The sequence below is a fragment of the Anguilla anguilla genome, chromosome 17 (assembly GCF_013347855.1).
Source record: "Anguilla anguilla isolate fAngAng1 chromosome 17, fAngAng1.pri, whole genome shotgun sequence".
Lineage (NCBI taxonomy): Eukaryota > Metazoa > Chordata > Actinopteri > Anguilliformes > Anguillidae > Anguilla > Anguilla anguilla.
Window position 1 is genome coordinate 1,735,727 of NC_049217.1, and position 27,677 is coordinate 1,763,403.

Sequence of the window (27,677 nt, forward strand, 5' to 3'; positions counted from 1 at the left end):
AGTGCCTTATTTATTCATCTAAAATTAAGCGTTGAATAAATAACATGACAAAAGAACTGCCCAGTGCAGAATCACTAACTTAACTAGCTCTTTAGTAAATGGCTACGACTGAAGGAACCCCTGTACTAAGAAATATAACACACAAACATGCACATGCACACACACACATGCACATGCTCACACATGCACACACACGCACACACGCACACAGACACACACACACTTGCTCAGACACACATGTGCGCACACACACACATACATACACTTGCTCACACACACTCACACACATGCACATGCTCACACACACACACACACACACTTGCTCACACATACACACACACACACACACGCATACACACACACACACTCTCTTTTCTTCAGTAGAGCCCCAGTTGCTGTCCCTTCTTCCCCACTCCCTGTGTACATATCTAGCCGGCGTCAGAGAACTGCTTCAGGGATTTGCAGTTGCTAGGAGATGGGCCGCTGTTGCCATGGCTTTGGTTGCTAGGTGGTCTGGCTGATTGGGGGTGGAGGACTGAGCTGTCTGTCCGGAGAAACTGGGGTTGCTTGGAAGATCAGAATGCTGACTAAATTCACTCACTCACTCTCTCACTCACATGATCACTCACATGCTCACTCACTCACACATATACTCACTCACTCTCTCACTCTCTTTCTCACTCATATGCTCACTCACTCACTTTCTCACTCTCTTTCTCACTCATTTACTCACTCACTCTCTCACTCACTCTCTCACTCACATGCTCGCTCACTCTATCTCTTTCTTACTCGCATGCTCTCTCATTCACTCACTCTCTCACTCTCTTTCTCATACACTTGCGCCGCTCGCTCACTCACTCACTCATTTACTCACTCACTCTCTCACTCTTTCTCACTCACATGCTCGCTCACTCACTCTCTCTCTTTCTTACTCACATGCTCGCTCATTCACTCACTCTCTCACTTGCTCACTCCCTTACTCACTCTCTCACTCTCTTTCTCACTCACATGCTCGCTTACTCAATCTCTCACTCTCTGTCTCACTCACTTGCTCACGCTCACACACTTGCTCGCTCACTCACTCACACATTTACTCACTCACATGCTTGCTCACTCACTCTCTCACTCACATGCTCGCTCACTCACTCTCTCTCTTTCTTACTCACATGCTCGCTCATTCACTCACTCTCTCACTTGCTCGCTCACTCACTCACACATTTACTCACTCTCTTTCTCACTCACATGCTCACTCACTCACTCTCACTCTCTGTCTCACTCACTTGCTCACGCTCTCACACACTTGCTCGCTCGCTCACTCACACATTTACTCACTCACATGCTTGCTCACTCACTCTCTCACTCACATGCTCGCTCATTCACTCACTCTCTCACACACTTGCTCGCTCATTCACTCACTCTCACTCTCACGCATGTGCTGACTAACTCTCAGTCTGTTACTGTGACTATATGTTAATTCTGTCACTCACTCTCTTGCTCTCTCTCATTCACTCATTCACTCATCCACTCACACATGTTCTTTGTCTCTAACTGAAGCGTGTTACAGCTTCTTTTACTCGTTATTAACTCTATATGATGCAGTAACTCACTCACTGGTGGAGTCACCATTCTTTCCAAAGCAGCTTTCTCGCCTGCACTGCAGTCCTCCCTCTGCATGAGGTCAGACACGTTTACCCTCACTGGGCACACACATTTACCACGCTACGCTGCTCCAGTCATGCATGTTGATGAGTCGCTTGCCAGTTGACAGTAATTGGCAGCAGTCTTCCTACACTGCTGTGTGCTGAGTTCAGTGTGGTTGTTTGAAGCTTAGACATGGCGGTGGCATGATTTTACAGAGTTGTGCTATGTAGTTGTTTTTTTCATTGCATTACTGAAAGGGTTTGCAGCAGTGGAAGGCTAATGAAGCTGTGAAGTAGACAGGATGTGGTGCAGGATGGCTGCTTTATGTGATTTCCCCGCCTGGGTGTGGGTTTGAAACCCGGCATGGAACTTTCTTACCTGTGGTCCCTTCTGTCCGTCGCCCTCTCTGCTGTCTACCTGTTTGAATACAAGTAGAAAAATGCAAACGGAGGGTGGACTTCTGGGCTCTCCTTTTTTTTGAAAAAATTGAATTGAGTAACTATCGTTTTGCTTTCTGCACAGAGTTTGGACAGATTTTCTAGCCTCTATTTTCTAGCTGTTTTCTTGTGCAGGTAATTTGTAACCGAGAGCTCTTGTGGTCAAATCCTGGAGTCGAGTCCAGAGGGAGTCGAGTCCAGTGCAGGCTTGATTGTGGTCAAAAAGCCGAACAGCCTCAAGGAATCTGTCCACTAGATTTTATAAATGCAGTATCTTTTGCAACTCTGAGTGTTTCAGCACACTGACTGTTTATTGTTTTGACTATAATGAGTGTCTATTGAGCCAGTGTTAAGTATTCATTTTTTAGTTGTGGTTGCGTTGGACACAAGGGACTTGTTTCGTTCCAGTTTGAGTTGTCCATGTTATTGTGTTGTGGGTGAATTTGGGACGTTAACAGTTGTTCAGTTGTTGTCGTATTGTACGTTTCCTGTATTCAGATTCCTCTACTCTCAAACCAGGAAATCATATAAACAAGGCTTTTGCGCTCTGGGATGAACGCAAGCGGTGTCTCTAAACCCGTTCAGCACAACTCCCTGCGCTGTGTCAGCACACCCGTCTTTCAGTAAGATGTCCGTCTCCAAGTCCACAGATCTGGAATATGGTCAAACTGTGGATGTCTGTCCGCTGCTCAAAGTTCTCTTGTGCCCAGATGAGACTGATTATTCCCGCTTGTTGTTGGTCTTCATTCGACAAGTCTGTAGATTATGGTTTTTGTTGTAAATGTAAATTAATTTCAGGATGTAATTCCTTGGGTAATTTTCAGCCAATGGAATGAGCGCAGGGGAATGCTGGTTTTTGTGGTCCCAGCCTGGTTTTTCCTTCTTCTGTTTTTTTTCTGCATAGCATCTTTGTGACTGTATATCTATAAGCGCTATACAATAAAATAATTAAATGAATTAAATATATTTCTCTCCCTCCCTCCCTCTCTCTCTCTCTCTCTCTCTCTCTTTCTCTCTCTCTCTCCCTCCCTCTCTCTCCCTCCCTCCCTCTCTCTCCCTCCCTCCCTCCCTCCCTCTCTCCTTCCCTCCCTCTCTCTCCCTCCCCCTCTCCCTCCCTCCCTCCCTCCCTCTCTCTCCCTCCCTCCCTCCCTTTCTCCCTCCCTCCCGCTCTCCCAGGTTGGTGACGCTATGAGGAGGATGCAGGAACGGAACAACATCGGCAAGGTGATCCTCCTGCCCGAGCCGAAGAAGGAGGAGCCCAAGAAAGAGGAAGACAAGAAAGAGGAGGACAAGAAAGAGGAGAAAAAGGAGGAGCCAGAGAAAGAAGAGACCAAGAAAGAGGAGAAGCCAGAGGAGCCCAAGAAGGAGTGAAATTGATATTTGGGGGTGCCACGCAGGTGATTGGAAGCCTCTCCCTGGGGGGGTTGGGGGGGTTATTGTATTTGTGGGGTGAGGGTGTAAGGGGAGGGTCCTCATTGAATTTTACTGCAGTTTGAGTCACCACAGATCAGCTTTCGTACCCCATCTCATATGTGTGCCCCTTAATTGGACTTAATAGCTCTTAAAGCACCAAGTGATCAGAAATGTCAGCCATGCTCTCTGTGATGAATCCCTTAAATCAGATCCATGTAGAACAGAGAATCCCTGAGGACCCCCCCCCCCCCCCCCCCCAGCCCAAGGCTACGGCCACTGCTGTCATTCCCCCACACCCTTCCCATTGGCTGACAATACTGCGGAATTTCCTCCCACCCCCAGTACACCAAGCCTCCCCCCTCCCCTCTCATAATGCACCCAGACTCACAGACAACCCAAACCCTCTCACACCCTGACCTTATCCGACATCCTTCAGAACTACACAGGACTTTGCGGTTATGATGTCACACAGTGTAGGCGTGGAATGCGTCAGCGTTGCACATGATTGGCTGTTGGCTGCCGTGAGATATTTGCTTGCACACAAGCTTATTGGCTCCCACCCTTAGGAGTTGCCATTTTATGCTGAAGCATGAATTTGCCCCTTGAGTGATTGGATACATCCCATCTCATTTCAGTTTTTATAATCCACTGCTTTTTATGTCCCCCCAAAAGTATGTGTATTTATATTATATTCACATACAGTAAGCAGTATTATCATGTGGAATGGAGTGTTATGATCATCTGTAATAGGATGACATAATCTGTTTTATTTGAGTAAGACCAGTACTGTTAAGACCAGTAGTTTTTTAACCGAGTTCTTACTCAAGCTTTTTTTTTTAGTAAATTGGGTTTGCAATTGGAATTGGATTTGCCTGACAAAAAATGGACTTTTTTTGAGTTATTACTGGTTGAGAAGGTATTGCTTATTGTTGTTATCAGCTGTAGTTGGCAGGCAGTCGGTTTATCTCTTCCAGTTCCCGCTGGTTTGTTGGGATCCTCCTCTGGCATTCCATCCCATAATGCTCCTCTCTTGTCTCTGTGACATTTGCTGTTGTGCTGCAGCCAGGGATCAGCTAGCAAAAGAGCAGACCTACCGTAGTGATCAGTCTCGGCCCCACCCTTCCTCCTCTGTCTCTCTTTCCCTTTTTCCCTTCTTAATACACCCCCCCCCTCCCCCCCTTTCTCGGGTCGGCATAGCAACAGGCATCCAGTTCGTCAGAGATGCTAGTGAGGTATCCCTTCTCTCTCTCTCTCTGCCAGAGGCTGTTTGGTGTATGTGAGTCATTCCCTGTTACATAAAACATTCCTGTCAGTCCAGGATTAATACCTTACTACATGAAGCTTTAAGCATTTTTCATTGTTTTGCACAAAAAAGTTTAATTGTGTTTACTCAGAGTCTCGCGCCCCTTTCTCTGTTCTGCCTGTATTGAGTATTGAGCTTCTGCCCACACAGGTCCCTGTCAGTCACAGTCTCGATATTCACAAATATGATTCTTTTTTCCCCCCGATTTTTCTGTCCCTAAATGTCTCTGCAGTCGCCAGTGTTTGGTGTGGCATTCGGTGTGCAAAAACATTCCTCCAATCTAATTATGTATGTCCATGTATGTCGTCTAATCTTGTTGGGTCTGTCTGTCTGTCTGTGGGTCTGGTTCCATCTGGTCTGTGGTTCTGGGTCCATCTGGTCTGTGGTGGCTCCTTAGTGAAGAGACTGAAAAAGTGTGTTGCCAGTTGCATGAGCAGCTTCACTTTTTGTGAGCTTGTGTGTGTGTGTGCGTGCATGTGTGCGTGTGTGCGTGTGTGTGTGTGCACATGTGCATCCATGTGCTGAAATCTAAAATGCTCCTCTCCTTATCCTCTCTTCCTCCACATCAGTCCTGAATTTCCCCTATAATATCTTAAATATCCCAAATCACTGCCTTGCCAATGCTCTGGTCAGAGTGCTGTGTAGTTCTGCCCTGCTGGTCAGAGTGCTGGGTAGTTCTGCCCTGCCAATGCTCTGGTCAGAGTGCTGGGTAGTTCTGCCCTGCCAATGCTCTGGTCAGAGTGCTGGGTAGTTCTGCCCTGCCAGTGCTCTGGTCAGAGTGCTGGGTAGTTCTGCCCTGCTGGTCAGAGCGCTGGGTAGGTTCTACCCACCAGTCGCATTGCACATTCCAGGGTTCCGGGTCTTTTCGGCTGTCTTCAAAGCAGGGTTTACAGCTGATGATTTATAAGGTGTTCACAGCGCCCCCTGGTGATGAAATGTTTGCATGAGCACTTGAGCTGTAAAACCCTGAATGGTCTCATCTCCTTTTCCTGGTTCTGGGAGTAATTTGGTATCGGTTGCTGAAAATTGATGGGGTGGAAAACTTCCCCTTAAACTGATTATTGGTCTCGACCTGCTTTCAGTCATTTCACTTGATTAATAATGATTAATTCCCAAATGCTCATTGCCATCAGATATAGTTCTCCTCAATTAGGCTATTAGGCGAGTAATAAAATTATTTTTAACTTTATTTTATTGCAAAATTGTGCTCATTTTTTCAATGTTATTTTAAATTGTGGATACATGAACTCTTCGTTCATACTCTTCATTCTCCACACTCACATTTGGAGAATATTCATGGCAAAGACATGCAATGCGCTGATTTTCAAGCGCTGGTTTTATTGGTAGCCTTTATTGCAGGTTGTGCTGAAAGATAATGGTAGTATATTTTTTTTCGTTGAATGTACTTACCCATTGTTATTGATTTTTAAAGATTTTATTTATCATTTAATGTGGCACTCGTGATGTGAAGACGTTGTATGTTTACCTGCAAATTGATTGTTCAGATACTTGACACACTTGTTAATCAAGGAAAATGAATGAAGACTATTGAGACCGGTTTTTTTTAACTCCACCTCATCTATTTTCATTTCACCAACTGCCACTGTGTTTCTCTGGTTCTGGGAGTAACTGTGTTTATCTGGTTCTGTTTTTTTTTTCAGCCTTTTTTGCTGGGTTTTCTGTGTTCCTGTGGGTGGTGTTTTTTCCTGCAAGTGCTGTGTGATTAACAAGTGCTAAAGTGAAGAATGTTGTGATTTATATTGTTACTTTAATTTCTTTTATTTCTCTTTGTACACAAGGGTTTAAATTCAAAGTGACACGCCCTTAATGGGGACCTGCTGCAGCACATTCCTTTAGTGAACACAGTTGTACTTCCTCAAAGGCCTTGACCAAGTGTGCCAAATTATGTGTGCGCTCCTCTCAACTGTTTTTTGATGCATGTTTTTCTTTTTTCAGTTGTGTTACTGCCTATATAGCACCTGGATACTCTTTCTATGACAAAAAAAAAAAAAAACCTATTGTTGTTCCCTGTATGGTTTCTAACGTGTGTGTTGGCTGACTCTTTTTGCTGCAGTTGAAATCAGTTCCCTTGCTGTAATCCTGCCTTGCCAAACTCAAGCATTCCCAGTGCCTCTGTTGTCACAAACGCCAGATTACCTCCTCAAACTGTCCGGCCCCAGCGGGGTCTTCCTGCATTGCTTCCAGATGATGCACAGCAAAATGCTCAAAATGTGTCAAATCAACACTCTGAGAGTGCATATTAAACTGATAGAGTACCTTTTATCCACTAAAGATTAGTCCATAATCCTACATTTCTCCCAACACAAAACTGCAATGAACGTCAGTTACCAACACAAAAATTGAATGTGTCGAGCACACCGTGGTGCATTATGGGTAAGCCAGTACAGCATGTTCTCATGCTCGCTTTGTGGTGCTGGGTGTATCTCGAATGCAGGAGGGCTTCAGTGTACTCTGCTAAATGCGTGGTCGCATGCCAAGCTTCCATAGCCCCATGTCCTGATCCTGTTGCTATGGGGGAAGGGGCGGGCTTTGGCAGTGTGGAGGAGGAAGCAGATGCTCACTCCAGCTGTGGTGATCAGTCACGAAGGAACGTGGTCCCCACAGCCATAACCTCCACGCCCGTAATCCCCAGCCCCTGACACACATCTCTCCACCCATAACCCCATGGGTGGAGTTGTAATTTTTAAACCGTTTCAGTGTGATTTACATGTTTTGCTGCTTTAACTATGACCGAATGGCCAGGGCCTAGTTGAAGTGAGTGGGAAAAGAGTGACTAGATTCCTACAGGGTCACAGCTGAACTTTAGGATGAGCAAAATTCTGCCCACACCCCACTCGGCCCCTAAGGCTTAATGGCTTCTGCAGCCTGCTAGATCAGGCCCAGGTCAGAACTGTAGGCTTGGTCTGAGCACGCCCGGGGGCGAACTCTGTCAGGAGCCACTTTGCAACATCCTTTCATGCAGAATTAAAGTAGTCATGGCTTTGGAAATTAAATGAAACATTACATTTTTTTTTTTTGATGAAATGCTTACCTCAAAACTGCTTGTATAGCATCAACACAATCAGTGAATTGAACGAGACACATTGCTCAATTAGTACAGACAGTACGCTGTAGGGATGAAGCTTAATTCTCTGCAGTTGGGATTCAGGTACCTACTGGTCCCGACAATTCAAACTTATGCTTGTCTAACCCCCATCTTAACCCCTGGGGAGCTTTCTGAAAACGAGAGCCAGTCCTGGTCTTGGGAGTTTCTGGCTCTCTGTGAGTGGCTGTGCGCTTTTCTCTGCTCCAGGTCACTGTGGAGTCTTCTGCCGCTCACAGCTGTTCGCTCGAGCCAAAATGGAGTGTGCACTAACTTTTACCACTCACAGCTGTTCGCTCGAGCCAAAATGGAGTGTGCACTAACTTTTACCACTCACAGCTGTCCGCTCGAGCCAAAATGGAGTGTGCGCTAACTTTCGTTGCTTACAGCTGTTCACCCGAGCATAAATGGAGTGTGCGCAGGAGAGCGGTGCTGCTGCAGTTGCAGTCTGTGTAAACATGCCAGCTTTTCCAGCCCCTGCAGACACAGCCTAGGCTTACCGCCAGGTACTGCGGTCCGCCGCGCGGCATCGCTGCAGGGTAGCGTTACAGCGCTACGGGAGTGTTATGGAAATGTGCGCACTGGCTGGATACACGCCTGTTTAGCTGGCAAATGAAATCACTCCATGGCTCTCACTGGCTTGCAGAACAGCAGTACAGCACTCAAGTCTTGTTTCTCAATTACTTCCAACTCAAAGTGCCATTGCAGATAAGGCCGTGATTGGCGGCCTGTGATTGGTCACTGCAGCTATGCTCTTAGCGGCTGCAGGGCTCCAGCCAGAATCACCTGTCCAGTCTAGACCGGACCTGTCCGGTCTAGACCACGCCTGTCCAGTCTAGACCACACCAGTCCGGTCTAGACCACGCCTGTCCAGTCTAGACCACACCAGTCCGGTCTAGACCACGCCTGTCCAGTCTAGACCACACCAGTCCGGTCTAGACCACACCAGTGTGCTGTAAAAGTTTTCAGTTTTCTTCCTTTCCGTGTCACGTTTGCTTTCTCCCTCACAATCGCAGCGTGTCTGTCGGCTTTGTACTTAAACCCTTTGAAGAAACGCTGCTTCTGTGCTTGAATCCGGGTCGACCACGTGTGTGCGGTGCTGTTCCAATGGACTAGAACCTGTAACGCTTTCCTGTGTAATGTTACCATATGCCTTACATGTTTCCAATTAATAAAATGCTTAACACAAAAAAGTGAAGTTTCGACTCATTTCATTTCAAATGCAAACGTAACCAAAACTGTGGGAGGATTTGTGTTTTGTACTGTATAAAGCTTGTATCCCTGCACAGGCACGTCATCTTTTCTTTGTGATGAAGAATATGACCTGGATGAAGGAGGTGGACAGAAATGGGTGTGGTCACATAGACCGGTAGGTTCTCCAAAGGTCAGTTCCATCCTCTGAGTTAGGTAGGTATCATCCAGTTGGAAGATGAAGCCTAATAACCAAAAATCAAGACATACTACTTGTGCAACATTGGTTATTACATGAACACACCTGCGTTGTTTTAGTTGTATTGTCCAACTGATGTCCTGTCAACGGATACATCTCCTTTTAAATGGAAAAAATGTTCTTACTGAATGTGTAAGGTTTTGTGAAGTTACACAGTTACATCTTTTCTTTGTATTGAGCTTGTTGAGGATAAATCAGACTCCGCAGAAAGGTACAGTCAGGTTTGCTCATTTAATGCCACAGGTAATGCCATAGCAATACTCAGCAGTTTATAACGTATTGCATCATTCCACTAAATCACCCCCCCCCCCCCCCCCCCACCTGTTTTCAATAAAGCTGTTAAAGCCAAAACAAAACAGCTGCTGACCAGTTTCCTTGGAGTCGTACATTCATTATTTCATTGCCAAGGTTTTCACTAGAAAACTCGTCACATTCACAAAAAGACAAATTTTCAGCATTATTATAAAAAATACACATCTGTGATCCTTGTCAGTTCTTGGTCTTGTTTTGCATCCTGGGCAAAGCTGTGCTTCATTGAGCTTCCAGGACCCTCAGAGCTTTGGGCTGAGGCTGATGCATTCTGAGTACTCATTCCTGCAGTGAAAGTGGGGGCACTGGTGAGACTGGTTCTGCCACAGGACAGTCAGCAGCTATAGCATGTAGTCTACACATCCTTAAAATGGTTCACAGTACTGACAAAGTCCTGCGCAAACTTCTTCCTCTCCCGATCTTACGAAAGTGACTCCAGGCCCATTGCCAAATTTCTTTCATGTTTCCAGGGTCTTTTGAAACCTGAATTCTTAGACACTGGGTTTTTTTTCTTAGGCTCTCAATATGACCGTTTCAAAGATGATTTCCGCTAGTGATAAAACATTACTTCTGTCACATTGGTGCTAGGCTACACAATGTGTGAGTGTGTTGCTAGCATACGGAACAAGAATAATTCTTGATTTGTCATTTGTTGTAACAATGAACAGCTGTTCTGATAATATTTACAGCATTTATTCATACCAGTGATATCATGACAAATCATTGAATTACTTGGGCGTTAAGACAAGTACAATATGTTGTAAATTTCAGATTATATTTTGAGTACCTCCATATAATAAAATGTAGTATTCAGTGTATTACAATTTATTTTCCAATGGACACATTTCCGTTGCAATGTGTCCATTGGAAACAGCTTATGAAAAGGACAAAATCTGATAACTGCTTTCCTGGGTTAAGACATGAGATACTGCTGAATTGGAAGATAGGAAATGTGTTTCTAAAAAATGTCTTTGATTGTGTTTGCCACCCACTTCCTGTGAACTGCTTCCTGTTTGGGTACAGACATACGATGTAAATACCTGTCAATGATAGGCTATATCTTCAAAAGATTTTTTCTTACAGTTCCTGTCCCTCCCCAGTGGAGATTTGTAGCACTGCATTTGTAGTTACTGCATTAACCTAACCCTTTTACTGTACACTCAAGCCAGCCAGGGGCGTGGCAAACCCAGTGCCTCAAATGCCAAAGTGGATACTGTTCTGCCTCATTCCCAAGTGACTGAATTGATGTCAGTTAGTTAATTACTGCACCACACAATTATTTATATAGACCACAAATATTTATGTATTTTCCAGAGACCACAAAAATATAATTCATCAAATTGCATTAAATGTAAGTCTTGGAAGAATCACAAGAATACATCATAGGCTATTCTGACCATTCAGAGTTTACGAGCAGAGCCAGTTCTGTGCTGAATACACTATCATTTTTAAGCCTGTAGGGGTGAGTAACAAACTGATGGGGAACCTGCAGAAGAGAATATGCAGAAAGAGTGAAACCCGCTCGAGGGTTGAGGATGAGTTCTTGCTGAGTATTTGTTGGGTTGAGTGCACTCACGCAGACTTTCTCGCTGTCAGTCCTGGTCTTGTGAAGGTCCCGCCTCCGGACGACTCTGGTCCTTCTGGTCTTTGCTCCCACTGTGAGGGCTCCCTGGTCCTGACTGGGACACAGTCCCTGTACTGGTTATTACTGTCTCTTTCCGTGTGGACGCTGATGCCGGGTGAGTAAACAGGGCCGCATTGACTTTGCTGGGCTTTCCATTCTTGGGCCTGGCCTTCCCAAGCTTCTCCATGATGATGGGCTCTTTCTGGGCTGCTGATTGGCTCACTTGTTGCGCCCCGCCTCCTGATACCTTCTGAACGTTTTGTTTGTGCTCGCTGGTGCTAGGCCTGGTCTCCTCTCCTGTCTGTGTTACTGGTTCCTCCTGGGAGCCATCCGGGGTGCAGCTACTTTGGTCCAGGTTGTCAGATTGAGGTGGAAGGTTTTTTTTGTCCTGGGCACTGGTGGTCAGAGAGGTGTCCGAAGATCCCCCTACCCCCCGTGGACTCTCCCGCAGGCCTTGCCTCCTCTTGGCCCCATCCTGGAACACTTCCAGCAGAGCCCCAACCACCTGAGCGCACAGCTGTCTGGGCCCGATGACAAAAAGAATATCTTCGTGTAGCTGGATTTTTACCTTCCGGAACCTGCTCCGCACCTCGGCGCAGCATATCTCCAAAGTCTCATCCTGAGGATCAGCCACACCCAGCCTGACCAGTGGCAGCTCCTCCACAGTAAAGTCTGTGGCGACCATGGTAACCAGGTTCCTAAGCTCCCGCTGGCAGCCATTCACTCTGGATGGCTCCGCCCCCTTCAGGATTATAGTCGTGACATCACTGTCTGATTGACTCTCCTTCACCTGTGACCCTGAGATTATGTCCTCCAGACGAGTGCAATAGACCTCCTTCATATATTGCCACATGACCGTATGAGCCTGCACCTCCACACTGTGCACCTCCTGTTGCTCTTTGCTGATCCCTGGAGTGCTTAATTTACCCCTGCTCAGCTTCTCCTCGTAACCACCTGCATCCCCCACTTTCTGATCCCGCCTGTTCCTGGCATAGCCTGAGAAACTGTTAGCCCGTCTCAGTGTGGTTGTGAAGCCAGACTGCGAAGGGGGGACATCGGCTGTTTGGGCCGTCTGAACTCCAAACAGGTCCATGTGTTGCACAGTGCCAAGGGAACTCCCGACCTGCAGCCTCAAGTCTGTCAGAGTGGAGCTCAACAAGGGCCTGCTCTCCACAGAGGCAGCAGACACAGGATCCAACTTCTCCAATGGGATGTCCTGCCCTGTAGTACCAAACTTTCTTAGGTCTTCCAGATTTAGTCCACCAACGCCTACCCCAGGCCTCTCTTTGCCCGATATTCGACCACTGCTCAAAACTGGACCACTGGAATTCATGCTGGACCTTTGTTTACGTACAGAAGAAAGTTCCTTGAATGCGTTGCGAGGTGTCAACAGTGTGTTGCCAAGCCCAATGCCTAGCTTATCCAACCCAGAGACCCTGCACTTTGTGTCCCTGAAACTGGCAGCTAGCCTGTACTCCCTGCCTCCTTCAGGACTGCCATCCATGCAGGTCTTGAGCACTGTCCCAGCACTGGCATCCAGCCGAGAAGCGTTTGAGGCAGGACCGAGGTCGGCCCTGCCCAGCCTAGGGAGAAGGCGAGCCACCTCCTCGGCACGCAGGTCCAGCAGGAACCGCTTGGCTTCCATGACATCGCTACTGCTGCCCACAATGGAGATGTGCTTGCCAGCAGCATCCTGTCCCAGAAGCACCTGGGGTAGCTGGAGCTGCAGAGCCTCCAGGGCCTGCTGGAGGCCCTCCTGAGGCCCACTCTCCTTGAGGAGCTGCTCCCTGCACAGCCGGCTCTCCACCTCCTGGCACAGCCTGCTCAGGTCTCTGTGCGCCTGCCGCAGGCCCTCATGCCCTGACGCCTGCCCCTCCGTAGTCTGCAGGAACAGGGTGGTGACTCCGTCCGTGGTCACGTCCAAAGCCTCCACACCGCGCCGGCTCAGGATGCGCTCGTACTTTTGCCCACAGTGCTTCTGAAGGTAGCGGAAGGCGTCTATGTCCACAATCAGGGAGCGATCATAATCCTGCCGCAGGGGGTCTGCCCGGGCGGCCCTAATCCTGTTAGTGCCACTACTGCCCTCAAGAGTCTCAGGCGAAGCCTGGCCCAAACCTTGTGACCCACTGGAAGGGTCTCTCACCGCACTTGAGCCGGTACTTTTCCTGCCTGTGCTTCCCCTAGTCCCCGCCAGGCTGGTGCCTAAGGAGGCAGGGCTTTCCAAAAGGCCCAGCAGCTGGGAGACTATGGCCTGGACCACAGAGAAACGGCCACTCAGCGTACAGAGTCCCGCGGGCAGGTCAAAGCCACACTGGATCTCAGGGGAGCTCCGCTGCACCCTGGTCACCACCTCCTTCCCCAGGGGCAGCCAGTTATAGTTCACTATCACCGTCATGCTCGTGAAAACCTTATGGAAAAAGAGGAAAAAAAGGCAAAGATGAAGAGAGGCTTGTAACCTAATGTGAAAGGTGCTCCCACACCCTGGTCCTGGAGAGCCACAGGGTCTGCTGCTTTTTATTTTCACTGAAATCAACAACTAGTTCAGACCCAAAAAACCAGATGAAGTAACTCCTTTTACTGATCAAATTAAAACTAAAAGCAGCCCTTCAGGACCAGGATAGCAGAACCATGAAATTGTGGTACAACCTAGCAAACATTTCAGTTTTTAATCTGAAACTTAATTCCAGTTACCTTATCCTGGTTGACTTCTTTGCTTGGAAAACTCACAGTGAGTTTGTACTCCTTGTTGTCCAGCAATAAAATGTGTTTTCCGTATTGAACCACACTCTGGGCCACTGTGCATGAGGTCATCAAATAGAATTAATCAGACTTCAGCAACAAAGGAAAAAACCAAGAGTAAGCAATTCTGACTTGTCAATGAAATTATATATCACAGACCCAGTTCAATTGCTAGAATGACAAGGCTGTAAAACACACAAGTGTGGCCACTGCAGTTTGCAAAGTGTGCAAAAGAAGTCCAAGTTAATAAATGAAGCCAACAATGGCTAGAGCATGCAAATGGGGATGTGTTAGTGCGGAGTGACTCCCCTCCATCTGCTGACCTTTACGGTCCTCAAAGGTGATGAGGGCGGAGGCAGGCGTTGTCTTGGTGATGTTGATGGAGCTGATCTCCCCTCCTCCATGCCTGCCCCTCAGGAAGTGAATGCAGAGCTTGTCTACCAGTCTCTCCTCGTCGATGCCTGTGGGTAAACCACTGACTGTGACTGTACAGCCTTCTGCCTCCATCTGGTGGACAGAAATGGTATGTATGGTCAATATAACAGGCCAATAACAGACCACAGATGTCAAACTGCAGTCCTGGAGGGCTGCAGTGTCTGCTGGTTTTTGGGGTGTTCTCGGCAGCACTGGATCATTTAGTCATTGACTGGCTAAAAGAAAATCCATACACCTTGTTCCCAGGGCCTTAATTGGCAGCTGATTGAAAGGAAACCACAAAAACCCGGAGACACTGCAACCACCTGGGAATTTAGTTTGACACCCCTGACGTAGTCCCACAGAGTGAAATGAGAAAGTAATGGTCACATATGAGGTGACAGGTATACTCACTCAGGCGTAATGTTAATGGATGTAAAGATATAAATGCTGTTTCACTTTGCAAGACATATAGCCTAGGTATTCACACTCAGTCCAGGGGACCCTTTGTGTACGATGGTATTCGTTCCAACCACATTTGCAATCCCACGAACTGCATGAGCCCACTTGTGAACTTGTAGAATTAGCCAGCCCTAGCCATCCTGGACTTCACGGGAACATGCCCGTTAAGTCAACAGTCTGCAAGTGCGGGGAAGAGTGGACATTTGGACTCAGCCTATTGAGAACTTGTGGACTCAAAGGCACATTTCCATCTAGCCCATAAGGGTTCAGGGCCGTCCCGCTCTCAAAGCAGCGAGTGCTCTCGCATGCACCCTCCATTCGCCCTCATGCCAAGTCCCCATCGCTGCAAATTCAGAACGAGGGAATAACCCAGAATTCAGTTCATGTCAATGATGTAGGAAGTACCGGCCAATATTTTTTGTGCGCAAGGGAGGGGTATAATTTGCATATAAAAACGATGACAACTTGCTCTTTCTTTCCGTGAGGGACCGAATTGATGAAATGCACCAACCTATCAATGCATTTTTTTTGTACATTTGTGTTTTGTTACTCTAGGATCAACTGCCCACTATTTTTTCCCAAAACTTTGAGCTTTTGTTAGGCTGCCATTGATAGTTACCAGTGCTATTTCAATCATTTCCCACTGCTGTGCATGAAATATTGGTTAATTTAATAAATCAATGTTTTTAAAACACTCGATCCATGATTTCTGCCTCGTTTTTCAGTTTTCCGTGATTTTCAACAAGTTCACTGTGACCGGTCAGTGACTTTAGCCAATATTTTCCCAGACAAATATGCCCAGCCTTATTCATAACTTCTATACATTTATGACAGTGCATGAACCCATGATAAAAAACATATTTCCTTTCTTGTGTGAAGAGGGTCAGCGTTAACTCCCATTAATTGCTGTCCCATTCTCCCAATCCACTCTAGGACCAGCCAATAATTTTCAAACATGTTTCATATTTTTGTTGTTGCTCTTGGAAGTGTGAAAGGCAATATGTCACATTGGCCAATGACATTCCACCAGTAGGGTCTATAAGGAAGCAATGTTACTAAAATGTTAATGGCAGATTAGATGAACCCACAATCATACATCACAATAATAATGTACAGGGCTGATAGCTATAACATTTCAAAGCTAAAATAAGAATAGTTAAAGCTACTATAATATGAAGAATGAAGCTATCTGATTATTATCAATATTTCCATTCTTACCTACAACTCTCTTTGCAGTAGGCCATACAGACCTACTGAGAGTCAGTTCTGGCCATGCCGACCCCAACCATCGATGTGCCAGATTTATTTTTAATGTGTTTTTCTGCGCATATAGGCTAAAAGTGCTGACAAAAACTGCTGCTAATTGCTCTTTGTCCATGGCAATCATATAGTTGGCAACCAACGTGTGCAGAAGGTTTGTTCCTTGTTGTCTTATAACGTGTGACCTCATCCTGATATGTGCACAATTAAGATGGTAGAACAAGAATCATGGTCAGTAAATGTGAGATGTCCTGAGATGTTAGGACATAAATGTTGTGTAGTTTACAGATGGCTTAAGCCTGTTAGTCCATCCTCTGCAAGTCCAGAGGGCTCCATTTGGGAGTGGGCCTTGCTGTTAAATAAGGTATGCTATGTTAGGGTTGGAGTGAAAACCTACAGGATGGTAGATCTCTAGCTGCTGAATGGGGTGTGCTTTGTTAGGTTTGGAGTGAAAACCTACAGGATGGTAGATCTCTAGCTGCTGAATGAGGTGTGCTTTGTTTGGGTTTGGGTGAAAACCTACAGGATGGTAGATCTCTAGCTGCTGAATGGGGTGCGCTTTGTTAGGTTTGGAGTGAAAACCTACAGGATGGTAGATCTCTAGCTGCTGAATGAGGTGTGCTTTGTTTGGGTTTGGGTGAAAACCTACAGGATGGTAGATCTCTAGCTGTTGAATGAGGTGTGCTTAGTTTGGGTTGGAGTGAAAACTTGCAGGATGGTAGATCTCCAGGAACAGGGTTGGGCAGGCCTACACTACATGGTACTCTACAGTTTGGAGCTGAAACCTGAGCCTAGTGTGGCTGAACGGCCTTTTCTCCTCATTAAGTGTGCTTGTCTTACAATACTGTACAACATATAAAGATATGCATTGTGCGCACAATGCAATGCAAACATTTGTAAAAAGTAGAAAGAAAAAAAAGTGTTTACCTCATTACTCATCTTATTAAATTCAGCAATGGTCAAAAATGATACTTACAATTCAAAAGTTTGATGGCAAACTAAGCAGTATAGACTACATGCAGATATACAGTAAAAATAATAGGTCTAATGTTGCCTCTAGCTCAGTTATAAATATGTCTCTTGTAAATACTTTGCAAGAATATTATGTTGAATGTTGAAATACGCATGTTTGCTTGCAAGAATTACAACTAGCAGAAAACTTGACTAATATGGTTTGGGTTGAACTCGTTTGGGTTGCTAACGTTACTCACCTCGCCCAGAGATTTCGTCCGTTAGAAGCTTTGCAAGAGAGAAGGTCTGTTATATATCTGTAGCAGCTGCAGCGGCCGATTGTGACGTCAGCTGCAAGTCTGTTGTTCAGATTCTGAACGTTCTGTCAATAGGAATCGATGATAAATGTTTCGATATGAAATCGTAAATACCCCAACAATATTTCAGCTATTGGCACAAAAAGCACAAGCAACGCAATTAGCGTAGCCTACCAGGTGAAGCTCCTTGACAAATGGTCGGTAGGTCTGCTGAAAAAGCCCTAAGAGCAGCGTACAGAAAATTGATGTGGATTAAGAAGATCCAATAATAAGGGGATCCAAGAGGGATCTCTTATTACAGGAGTACTGTATTTTATTTGACTTGACGGACAACCAAATGCATTTTCTTGATACTGCATTACGCGTGTAAAAATGCCAACATCCCTAGATTCAAGTAATGTAGTTTTTCTGTAATTGACGTGCATTTCAATACGTTTGTTAAACTAAAGAACCTGTTGAAAATGCAATCGCTTCCTGTCTGTTAAAATGAATTTGCATTTTAATCATGTTTAGTGGTGAACAAGCCAATGTTACAGTTGCTATTTACATCCAAAATGTATTTTTAAATCAGGTTGCGTTACTGCTAACACGTTACTGCTTAATTTTGCTCTTTTAATTTCTGTCGTCGCCTTTTCGTTTAATAGGAACAACAGGAACACATTTTTGGTCATTCTGAATTGACGACGCGTGACAGAGAAACAAAACGAAAATACTAATTCGAGGAAGTCCACAAACATACAGATTCTCAGAAACGGCGAAAGTTGTGGAGCAACTCAGTAATTTCATTACATAGCGATGTTTGTCTCCATACAGTGGGCCTACGCCCTCGCTATATCGTTATAGACAGCTACGGTTTTACCTTTTGTTTTATCGTCCAAACGAAGACAACGCATTAATGTCGACATCTTCAAGAAACAGAAAGTGAAAGACAATACTGTTTGTTTGAAATCGCTCTGACACTCTCGGTGTGCATGCATGCGGATGATTGCCTAAGCACAGACCCTGGATCGGTGTAAAATCTTGAGACAAAGTGGTTGGGGTATAAAAATGATTCATGGCAAGCCTATTTAAGTATCATTATGTAGGCACAGGCCAAGCCATCAGCCAGACATTCTTCTTCTCTGTTTTTGTAGGTCCTTACTCTTGTTCAGATTTTCCTTTTTTTGGTGTAGGCCTATAGCTTTGCCTGGGGTCTGATGTGAACTCAGGGGAACATGTTTCCGCCTCATGCAACAAATTTCTGTCATTGCCACAGGTGTGTGTATGTGCGTGTGTGTGTATGTGCGCGTGTGTGCGTGTACGTACGTGTGCATGTGTGTGCGTGCGTGTACGCATGTGTTTATACTACTATCTTTGTGAGGACCAAATGTCCTCACAAGGATAGAAAGATGAGGAAAATTACGGGAAGTGAGGACATTTTGCTGGTCCTCACAATTTCAAGAGGCTGTTTTAGGGTTAAGACTTAGGGTTAGGGTTAGAATTAGCTTAAGGTTAGGGTTAGGATTAGGTATGTAGTGGTTAGGGTTAGGGTTAGAGGTTATGGAATGAATTTAGTCAATAGAAATCAGTCAAAAGTCCTCAAGCATAGCAATACATATATGTGTGTGCGTGTGTGTGTGGGTGGGTGTGTGTATGTGGGCATGTGTGTGGGTGTGTGCGTGTGTGGGCATGTGTGGGTGTGCGTATGTGGGCGTGTGTGTGTGGGTGTGCGTGTGCACGTGTGTGGGTGTGTGCATATGTGGGCGTGTGTGTGTGCGTGGGTGTGTGTGTGGGCATATGTGAGCATGTGTGAGTGTGTGCGTGTGTGTGCGTGTGGGTGGGTGTGTGCGTTTGTGTGGGTTGGTGGGTGTGTGTGTGTTTGTGTGTGTGTTTGCGTGTGAGCGTGCGTGAGAGTGTGTGTGCGTGCACGCGTGTGTGTGGGTCTGTGTGTGAGTGTATGTGTGTGAGCGTGCACGTGTGGGTGTGAGTGTGCGTGTGTGGGTGTGCGTGTGAGTGTGTGTGTGTGTGTGTATGGGTGTGCGTGCACGTGTGGGTGTGTGTGTGAGTGTGCGTGTGTGTGTGTGTGTGGGTATGCGTGTGAGTGTATGTGTGGGTGTGTGTGTGTGTATGGGTGTGCATGCACGTGTGGGTGTCTGTGTGATTGCATGTGTGTGAGCGTGCGTGAGAGTGTGTGTGTAAAATGTGCATGTGTCCATATGTATATGTATGCATATGTATGCAGACATGAGGCATTACATAGGTAAGCTGCTTCAGATGAAAGGAATCCATTCTGGGAAATTACCCAAATGAGCGTGTTTGCCTGTTTCCCTCCAGTCACCGTTGTACTGTGAGCTGGGCTCAAGCTGAAAGTGGCCCAACTAGTCCAAACGTTTGCATGTCCCTGTGTCCCTGGGGACGGGTAGGGCCAGGGGAGGCAGGCCCATGAGGTAACGAAACCTGAAATACCCGCCAATAAGCACTTACAGACAGACAATCACGAAATAGACGCCCCATTCATTTTCAACCATTTAATATGGTTTCAAGAACAATAAGGTCTCCTCGCTCAGTGGTTTGAGCAGCATTGTAATAATCACTTTTCTGTATGGTCTAAATGTAATTGTGATGTGTAATCACACAGCAGTAAAGAGCCCCCTCATTTATAAACGAGTGGACTAACATTTGATAGTATACCATTCAGACGATAACGTGGAAAATGAACTTCACATTACAAAATAGCCTAAATGCACATTGTTGAGGAAACACGTAGCAATTGTTCATGAATGCTTATATTCATTTAGATCATTTAAATCTCATTATGAAGCCGAAGGTCCAGGTGAATTTGCATCATGTTTCACTAAGTATTATATTTGGGTATGGGTTGACATTACCCTCTTCCTCCCATTTGTGTACAGTTCAGTTCACTGTTCACACGGGAGAGAAAGCTTACGTCGCGTTTCTGCCGGAGAACAGAGAATATGAAAGGCAGAACTATTTCTGGACTGGGACTTTAATGCAGCGGCGGAGTTCTCCGTGGTAGTTGAGGAGCCAGAGGGTGTACCTGTCGTAGGAGAGGCTGTGGATGGGCTCCACGCCCCGGAGACGCACCCATCCCGTGCCCTGAGGGGCGCTGCTGCTGATGCCCACTCTGAGAGCCCAAGCACACAAACAGTACATGTTAGCGACCGGGCTCTTTCTTCTGCCAAACAGTCTTTAGCCAGCAGTGCAGTTTATTGGTGTTGCTGCTGCATGCTGTTTTCTGCAGTTAAACGGAGCTCACAAACTGTATCCTTCCTCTTTTGCAGAGCATGTTCCATGTTGCTATGACTCAAATGTAGCTATTTTTTAACAATACAAGCTTGGAAATGGTGACATTTCTGTGTTTTGCGTGTACGTGCGTTTGTGCGTGTGCCTCCCCGCAGGCTGTGCCAGGCTAAGCGCAGGTTGGTACGCTAAGCACAGGCTGGTACGCTAAGTGCAGGCGGTGCCAGGCTAAGCGCAGGCTGGTATACTAAGGGCCCGGCGGTGCCAGGCTAAGCGCAGGCTGGTACGCTAAGCGCAGGCTGTGCCAGGCTAAGCGCAGGCTGGTACGCTAAGTGCAGGCTGTGCCCGGCTAAGCGCAGGCTGATACGCTAAGCGCAGGCAGTGCCAGGCTAAGCGCAGGCTGATACGCTAAGCGCAGGCTGTGCCAGGCTAAGCGCAGGTTTGTACGCTAAGCGCAGGCTGGTATACTAAGTGCAGGCTGTGCCCAGCTAAGCGCAGGCTGGTACGCTAAGTGCAGGCGGTGCCAGGCTAAGCGCAGGCTGGTATACTAAGTGCAGGCTGTGCTCAGCTAAGCGCAGGTTGGTACGCTAAGCGCAGGCTGTGCCAGGCTAAGCGCAGGTTTGTACGCTAAGCGCAGGCTGGTATACTAAGTGCAGGCTGTGCCCAGCTAAGCGCAGGCTGGTACGCTAAGCGCAGGCTGTGCCCGGCTAAGCGCAGGCGGTTATGCTAAGTGCAGGCAGTGCCTGGCTAAGCGCAGGCTGGTACGCTAAGCACAGGCTGTGCCAGGCTAAGCGCAGGCTGGTACGCTAAACGCAGGCTGTGCCAGGCTAAGCGCAGGTTGGTACGCTAAGCGCAGGCTGTGCCAGGCTAAGCGCAGGCTGGTACGCTAAGCGCAGGCTGGTATACTAAGTGCAGGCTGTGCCCGGCTAAGCGCAGGCTGGTACGCTAATCGCAGGCTGTGCCCGGCTAAGCGCAGGCTGGTACGCTAATCGCAGACAGTGCCCGGCTAAGCGCAGGCTGGTACGCTAAGCGCAGGCAGTGCCCGGCTAAGCGCAGGCTGGTACGCTAAGCGCAGGCAGTGCCCGGCTAAGCGCAGGTTGGTACGCTAAGCGCAGGCTGTGCCAGGCTAAGCGCAGGCTGGTACGCTAAGCGCAGGCTGGTACGTACCTCTCGTAAGGCACGCCCGTGGTGCTCAGTGCGAACACGGACCCGTCGCTGCCCACCTCCACCTTGGCCATGCGGGCCCTGGAGTCCATGGTCGCTGTTTTCCCCACGCAGTCGCCCCTCTGCGCGCCCGTCCTCACGTACACCTCCCCGGCCTCGCCCACTCCCCAGCAGGCCTCCGGCCCGCAGGAATAGTATCCCAGCTTCCCCGGGATGAGCGTCCAGCTGAGCGTCGCCGCTCCCGGCACGATGTCCGCGCAGAAGGCCAGGTGGCACTCTTTCACCCCCGTCAAAAACCCGCTTCCGCCAGCGTCAACCTGCTCCAGAGTCCCTGAGAGAGAGAGAGAGAGAGAGAGAGAGAGCCAGAGAGAGAGAGACAGAGAGAGAGAGTAGCAGTTGCCACAATTTTTGTGTATGTGGACTTGCGTGTGCCAAGTGATTGTAATGTAAAGTTTCCTGTCTTCCTGTGCTTGCCCATGGAGTTTTATCTGTCAGACCATTTGAATTTTAATTGAATGCAGGAGAGAGATTGGGGGGGGGCAGACATTGATTACCACAGTAATGTTTTGTCTTTGTGAATTAGCTTACTTTGATTTGGCGATAAAGTTTTATTGTCATGCTAATAAAGCTCCATCTGTATTTGAATTTGGCGTTTTTCCTGTAAGGTCAGATTTACTGTTGGTATTACCTATGGCACCAAGGCTATTTTGTATACTCCTTCCCCTGTACGACGGAAAGAACGCTCATTTTAGTGCAATACATTTTCATTGAAATGCATGCAAAATGCAGCGGAGGGTTTCTGTTTGAAAGCCTGCAATGCCCTCAATCTCTGTTTGCACAGGAGACAAGATGTGTCTTATACTTTATTTTAGCCCAGTCTTATCCAAAAAGGGCCAGTACGGGCGCAGGTTTCTGTTTCATCCCAGCTCTACGACACCTGATTCAACAAATTAAATAATCACGGTCTTCAGTCAAGACCTTGCTAAGCAGAACTGGGTGTTTTAGAGCTGGGCTATACTAAAAACCTGCACCCATTCATGCAAGTTACTAACTCATTTATTGGTTGATTTTCCCAATACCCACTCCCACACGCACATGTATACCTGGCACCTGCTTCCAGGTGTCCTCCTGCAGGGTGTATAAGTTTCTCTTCAGGTCAGTTGCCCAAACGCCGGCGGGACCCGCGGAGATGTGCTTCATGTGCCCGTCCAGGGGCGACCAGCACCTCCCCACCAGCCTCTTGGGCACGTTGTCCAGGCCTATCCCGTACACTTTGCCCTGTCCAGCCTCCACCTGCCGCAGTCGCCCCGGCACCCGCCAGCACTTGAGCATGACCCCCAGCCCACCTGAGAATGGGGGAGGGAGAGAACGAGAGAATGAGAGACCATAAGAAGGAGAAATACAAATAAATGAGAAGCATTTTTCCATCCTTTTTTTCTTTGCACTTCTTCTCCATGGTCTGTTCTTCGATTCCCTTCCCATTGTTCTCGGTGTTTATATTCAGGACTGGTGACAGAACTTTAATCTCCCAGTTCATATCACAATTTAGTGCATTTTCTATTGAAACACATTTTTAAGAAAACATTATACTTCACACCGGCAAAAGCTTCCAGTTTTTTGACCTGAACTATGGCTGGTCACCCAATAAATAATAAATTGCAACACTGGCTTGACAAAAGGACTTACACCTTTTCCAAAATCTGCACATCACTAATTCTCAGTCTTGTGTAGTCTCACAGAAAGTAGGCTATGAAGGGTACCGCTGGTCTAGTGCAATTTGAGCCAAATAAAATACAAAAACACATTAGAATTATTGTATGAATGTAGCTACAGCAGACATGTCAGCCCAGATAAGGCGCTCAGTCCCACAGAATCCCATTGTCCCATGAGCAATGTCAATCATCCAAGCTCTGCACCCACTTGCCAACGTATCCCAGCAGCCCCTGCTGCCCCAGGTGCGTTCAGCTCACCTTTACTCTCCCCTTGGCTGCAGGCCACTAAGAACATTAAAGCCAACCACAGCTGCCTCATGACTGCACACACACTGGATCTGTACCTGCGGAACAGGCACTCTACTAGGACGACACCCTCTTCCCTCACCAATCACATGACCACAACCTGCTGCCTCCACCAATCACACAACAGCTATACTTCACTAGGTCCTGGTAGCCTCCCTCTCTTCGCTATTTTGCAAACTAAGTCTCCTCCCTAGAACTCTCCAAACCTGTCCATAACTCATTAAACCTTTCAATGTGCGTCCTTCCTCAGTAAAATGATGTCAGTCTCCTATACCTCATTATAAAGAATCCCCACTGGTGCAATAGCTATTTCGAGAGGAATTGCCAAACAGAACTTCTATATTCAGGAAAACCTATTAATGAATATTAATGTTTTGGCAGCAAATCCAAAAATGTGGCTAGAAGCAGAGGCATGTAGTTCAAAGAAATTCAATGTGACAGTGTCTCTGTTAAAAGTCCTATATAAATACAATTATATTGAATTGAATTGAATACGAAAGTAATTCCCAAACCATTGTTAGCTCTGCAGGAGAGCTTTACCAAAAAACATTTGCCTCCCACATAATAGCCTAATCATTCTCAATAATAGTCATAATTCTAATATTTTGGGTTTTATGAAAAAACTATGTTGCCTATCTGGTTACATGATAAAGCCTGTAGTATTTATCATTAATGAAAACATTCCAAAAAATGATGGAATTTGGTTGCTCAACGTTGAAAATGCTTCCAGTTCAACATTCACATTTTATGTTTGAAATTCTAAATGGTTCTAAATGTGGATTTTTTTTCATTAAAAACAATATTTAAAACAAACAAAAATCCTAGACAAAAATTACTTTGGCAAATCCTATCAGTTTTTTTCTGAAATGTTGAAATAATGTGGAAACAATGTTGAATCATATGCAGGATATGCATTTTTTTTTTTTATCATACCATAGCAAATGTCATATTCAGGAGGATCAAACAGGAAACATTTTAATGATAAAATTATCATTCTTATCAGACTAGTTTTGGTAGTGCAGGTCTTAACCTTCAAACTTTTCAAAACTTGTTTTCAAAAACCCTGTTTCGTTTCTCCCGAAAGCAACCCATTCAGTAGGCATCTGATCGTCTAATCCGAGATGTTTTTGGTTTTTGTATTTTGGTCTCGTATTTAAAAACACATATTTACATTGTCACATATACATTATGGTAGTGATCATCATCGTCCTTGAGCTAAATTGCGATGGCAGGACATTTATGATCATACAATGCATAATGCTTCTATGATCCGTGATGTCATACTGAAACATACAGCTGTAAAGCCTGATTTGTTGTTCCAAATGTGAAACAGTTTAAGTATTTTCTCCCCGAAGACTGATGACAAACGGTCACCTGTAGTCATGACACTCCATCAACATACTGCAGACACACAGTACCAAGTAAACAAAAACTCAAAAAAACTTGAAAGTCAGTAGATATGGTTTTGCCAACAGCCAATTATTTCATTTATGATTTATGGCCGGATGTTCACCAGCTGCTTAGTACACAAAACATTGACGGGCAGCATAAACATGCTATAATAACCACAAAATCAAATAAGATAAAGTGAACAAAGTACAGCTCAGTAACGCATCTGCCCCTTGTGCTGGGTACACACACAGAATGGCACAATGCACAGTTAAACATACTGCATACACATAGTTACACGTACTGTAGCTGACCCATCGAAGGAAGCCTAACAGCAAACATATAGTCCTGCCCCTATCAGTGCACAGTGAATGAACAATGGAACTGTTGTGTGGAGATGTATAAATACAGGTACATACAGTCGACGGGCAGTGAATCCGGACAGGATGAGATCCGCGATCGTGCTCGTCGGTCTGTTAGCGGGGCTAGCGTGCGGGAGGTGCAATGGGGAGGAAAGGGAGAGGGGCGTGACGGAGGACCACCTCGGCTCTCAGCCCAATCTGTCCTCCGAGCTGTGCAGCCTGAAAGCTCGCGTGGAACGACTGGAAAACGACCTGAAGTCGCTTTGCGTCTGCAGTTAGTGGGGGAAATACACTGAAGACCTGAACACTGACGGCAGTAGCCGATGCAAGGCATTCAACGATAGGCACGCAATAAAATGGTCAGTGTCAATTTTACAATAGTATCAACTGCAAAATTTAATCTATTTACTTCTGAACATTTTGCTTTAGTTTTTATACCGTTTGTAAGACTTGAACAAGGCTGATGCCCCAGATACATGGCATATAGTGATGAATCTGTGAAATCTGTTAGTTAGGCAGTAGCGTATTAGCAGTCCTGAAGCTGAGTGAATGAACTTATCTGTGACTTGAGTGGCAGTGTCCTCAGTGCATGTGCTTCTTTACAGCACTCCCTAAGGTGGCATTCTCTGTGGCCCTTCGAGAGTCAGGCGCTATAACCCTAGGACCTTTCCAGACTGACACTGTGATCCAGTACGCAAAGGTTTTTGCCAACATTGGCAATTACTATAACCCCTCTACAGGTATTCACATGTGCTTTTACATTCGTGTGTGTGTATGCGTGTGTGTGTATGCGCATGCGTGCATGTGTATGTGTGCGTGGGTGTGTATGGGCGCGCGCACAAGTGTATGCATCACTAGGAGAAGGTGTTTGTTTGTGCCAATGTCTTGATTTACCTCTGTAATGTATGAGAAGCATAAAAGCACACTCCCAACCCTCCCCCCCCCCTCGTCTCTGCAGGCATTTTCACAGCCAGGGTGAAGGGAGTTTACTTCTTCACTTTCACTGCGTATAACAACGTGGAAATGACTCCCAACACCAATGTGGTCTTGATGAAGAACGGAGAGAGAACCGTCTCCATCTGGGACAAATCAGGGCAGGACGCCAACGACAATGCCAGCAACGCTGTGGTCCTCCAGCTTGAAGTGGGAGACAGTGTGTTCGTCCACCTCAAGGCAAACACCCGCGTTTATGATGACATGGGACACTACAACTCCTTCAGCGGCTTCTTGCTTTTTGTAGTCTGACTTGCTTTGAGAAGTAAAATGAAAAGTCAAAAAATGAATATATTAAGTCGAATGTCAGTGTTCCCACTGCTTGATCCAGCTTTGGAAGTTTAATGCAGATGACAGGATTAATAAAGAAGTGTATATCAATATATTTTGTACATATTTTCTTTGTGTGTGTGTGTGTGTGTGTGTGTAGAGTGTGTGTCTGTGTGCGTGTATGTGTGTATATGTGTGCATGTGTGGGTGAGTTCCTGTGTACCTGTGTGTGTGTGTGTGTGTGTGTGTGTGTGTGTGTGTTTGTGTCTATGTGTGCATGTGTGGATGAGTTACTGTGTACTCATGTGTGTGTTTGTGTGTCTATGTATGCATGTGTGGATGAGTTCCTGTGTACTCCTGTGTGTGTGTGTTTGAGTATGTGTGTGTTTATTCATGTCAGACCTATCTATCTATCTATCTTTCTATCTATCTATCTATCTTTGACCTGAACTATGGCTGGTCACCCAATAAATAATAAATTGCAACACTGGCTTGACAAAAGGACTTACACCTTTTCCAAAATCTGCACATCACTAATTCTCAGTCTTGTGTAGTCTCACAGAAAGTAGGCTATGAAGGGTAGCACTGGTCTAGTGCAATTTGAGCCAAATAAAATACAAAAACATATTAGAATTATTGTATGAATGCAGCTACAGCAGACATGTCAGCCCAGATAAGGCGCTCAGTCCCGCAGAATCCCATTGTCCCATGAGCAATGTCAATCATCCAAGCTCTGCACCCACTTGCCAACGTATCCCAGCAGCCCCTGCTGCCCCAGGTGCGTTCAGCTCACCTTTACTCTCCCCTTGGCTGCAGGC

The 27,677-nt window shown here is 46.3% G+C and overlaps 4 protein-coding genes across 7 annotated transcripts in view; 2 read left to right on the top strand and 2 right to left on the bottom strand.

Moving 5' to 3' along the window:
- The window catches only part of vat1 (vesicle amine transport 1), a 48,452-nt gene extending 39,362 nt beyond the window's left edge, over positions 1–9,090 (top strand). The window contains exon 6 of the mRNA XM_035398913.1: positions 3,255–9,090. Within this exon, the coding sequence (XP_035254804.1) occupies positions 3,255–3,449 (195 nt within the window). The 3' untranslated portion in view covers positions 3,450–9,090. The remainder of the gene's footprint in view (positions 1–3,254) is intronic.
- Positions 9,091–9,559: 469 nt separating this feature from the next.
- On the bottom strand, positions 9,560–18,547 carry LOC118217104. Of its 4 annotated transcripts, XM_035398910.1 has the most exons (6): positions 18,283–18,546; positions 17,598–17,644; positions 17,367–17,488; positions 14,343–14,526; positions 13,972–14,075; positions 9,560–13,687 (listed from the first exon to the last, which is right to left on the bottom strand). In XM_035398910.1, the coding sequence occupies exons 4-6, from the start codon at positions 14,524–14,526 to the stop codon at positions 11,249–11,251; spliced, it is 2,727 nt and encodes a 908-aa protein (XP_035254801.1). In that variant the 5' UTR covers positions 17,367–17,488; positions 17,598–17,644; positions 18,283–18,546; the 3' UTR covers positions 9,560–11,248. The 4 variants fall into 4 exon arrangements, 3 of the variants coding, with proteins under 3 accessions (XP_035254801.1, XP_035254803.1, XP_035254802.1); XR_004763130.1 differs by having other exon boundaries at positions 9,560–9,941; positions 11,175–13,687; positions 17,367–18,546; XM_035398912.1 differs by having other exon boundaries at positions 9,560–9,941; positions 11,233–13,687; positions 17,367–18,547.
- Positions 18,548–19,984: 1,437 nt separating this feature from the next.
- LOC118216335 (fish-egg lectin-like) lies at positions 19,985–25,831 on the bottom strand. Its single transcript, XM_035397430.1, has 4 exons — positions 25,654–25,831; positions 22,931–23,173; positions 21,831–22,158; positions 19,985–20,547 (listed from the first exon to the last, which is right to left on the bottom strand). Exons 2-4 carry the CDS (start codon positions 23,157–23,159, stop codon positions 20,391–20,393), a joined length of 714 nt encoding a protein of 237 aa, XP_035253321.1. The 5' UTR covers positions 23,160–23,173; positions 25,654–25,831; the 3' UTR covers positions 19,985–20,390.
- LOC118216337 (complement C1q-like protein 2) lies at positions 25,595–26,972 on the top strand. Its single transcript, XM_035397433.1, has 3 exons — positions 25,595–25,853; positions 26,200–26,336; positions 26,555–26,972. Exons 1-3 carry the CDS (start codon positions 25,606–25,608, stop codon positions 26,839–26,841), a joined length of 672 nt encoding a protein of 223 aa, XP_035253324.1. The 5' UTR covers positions 25,595–25,605; the 3' UTR covers positions 26,842–26,972.
- The last annotated feature ends 705 nt before the right edge of the window (positions 26,973–27,677 follow it).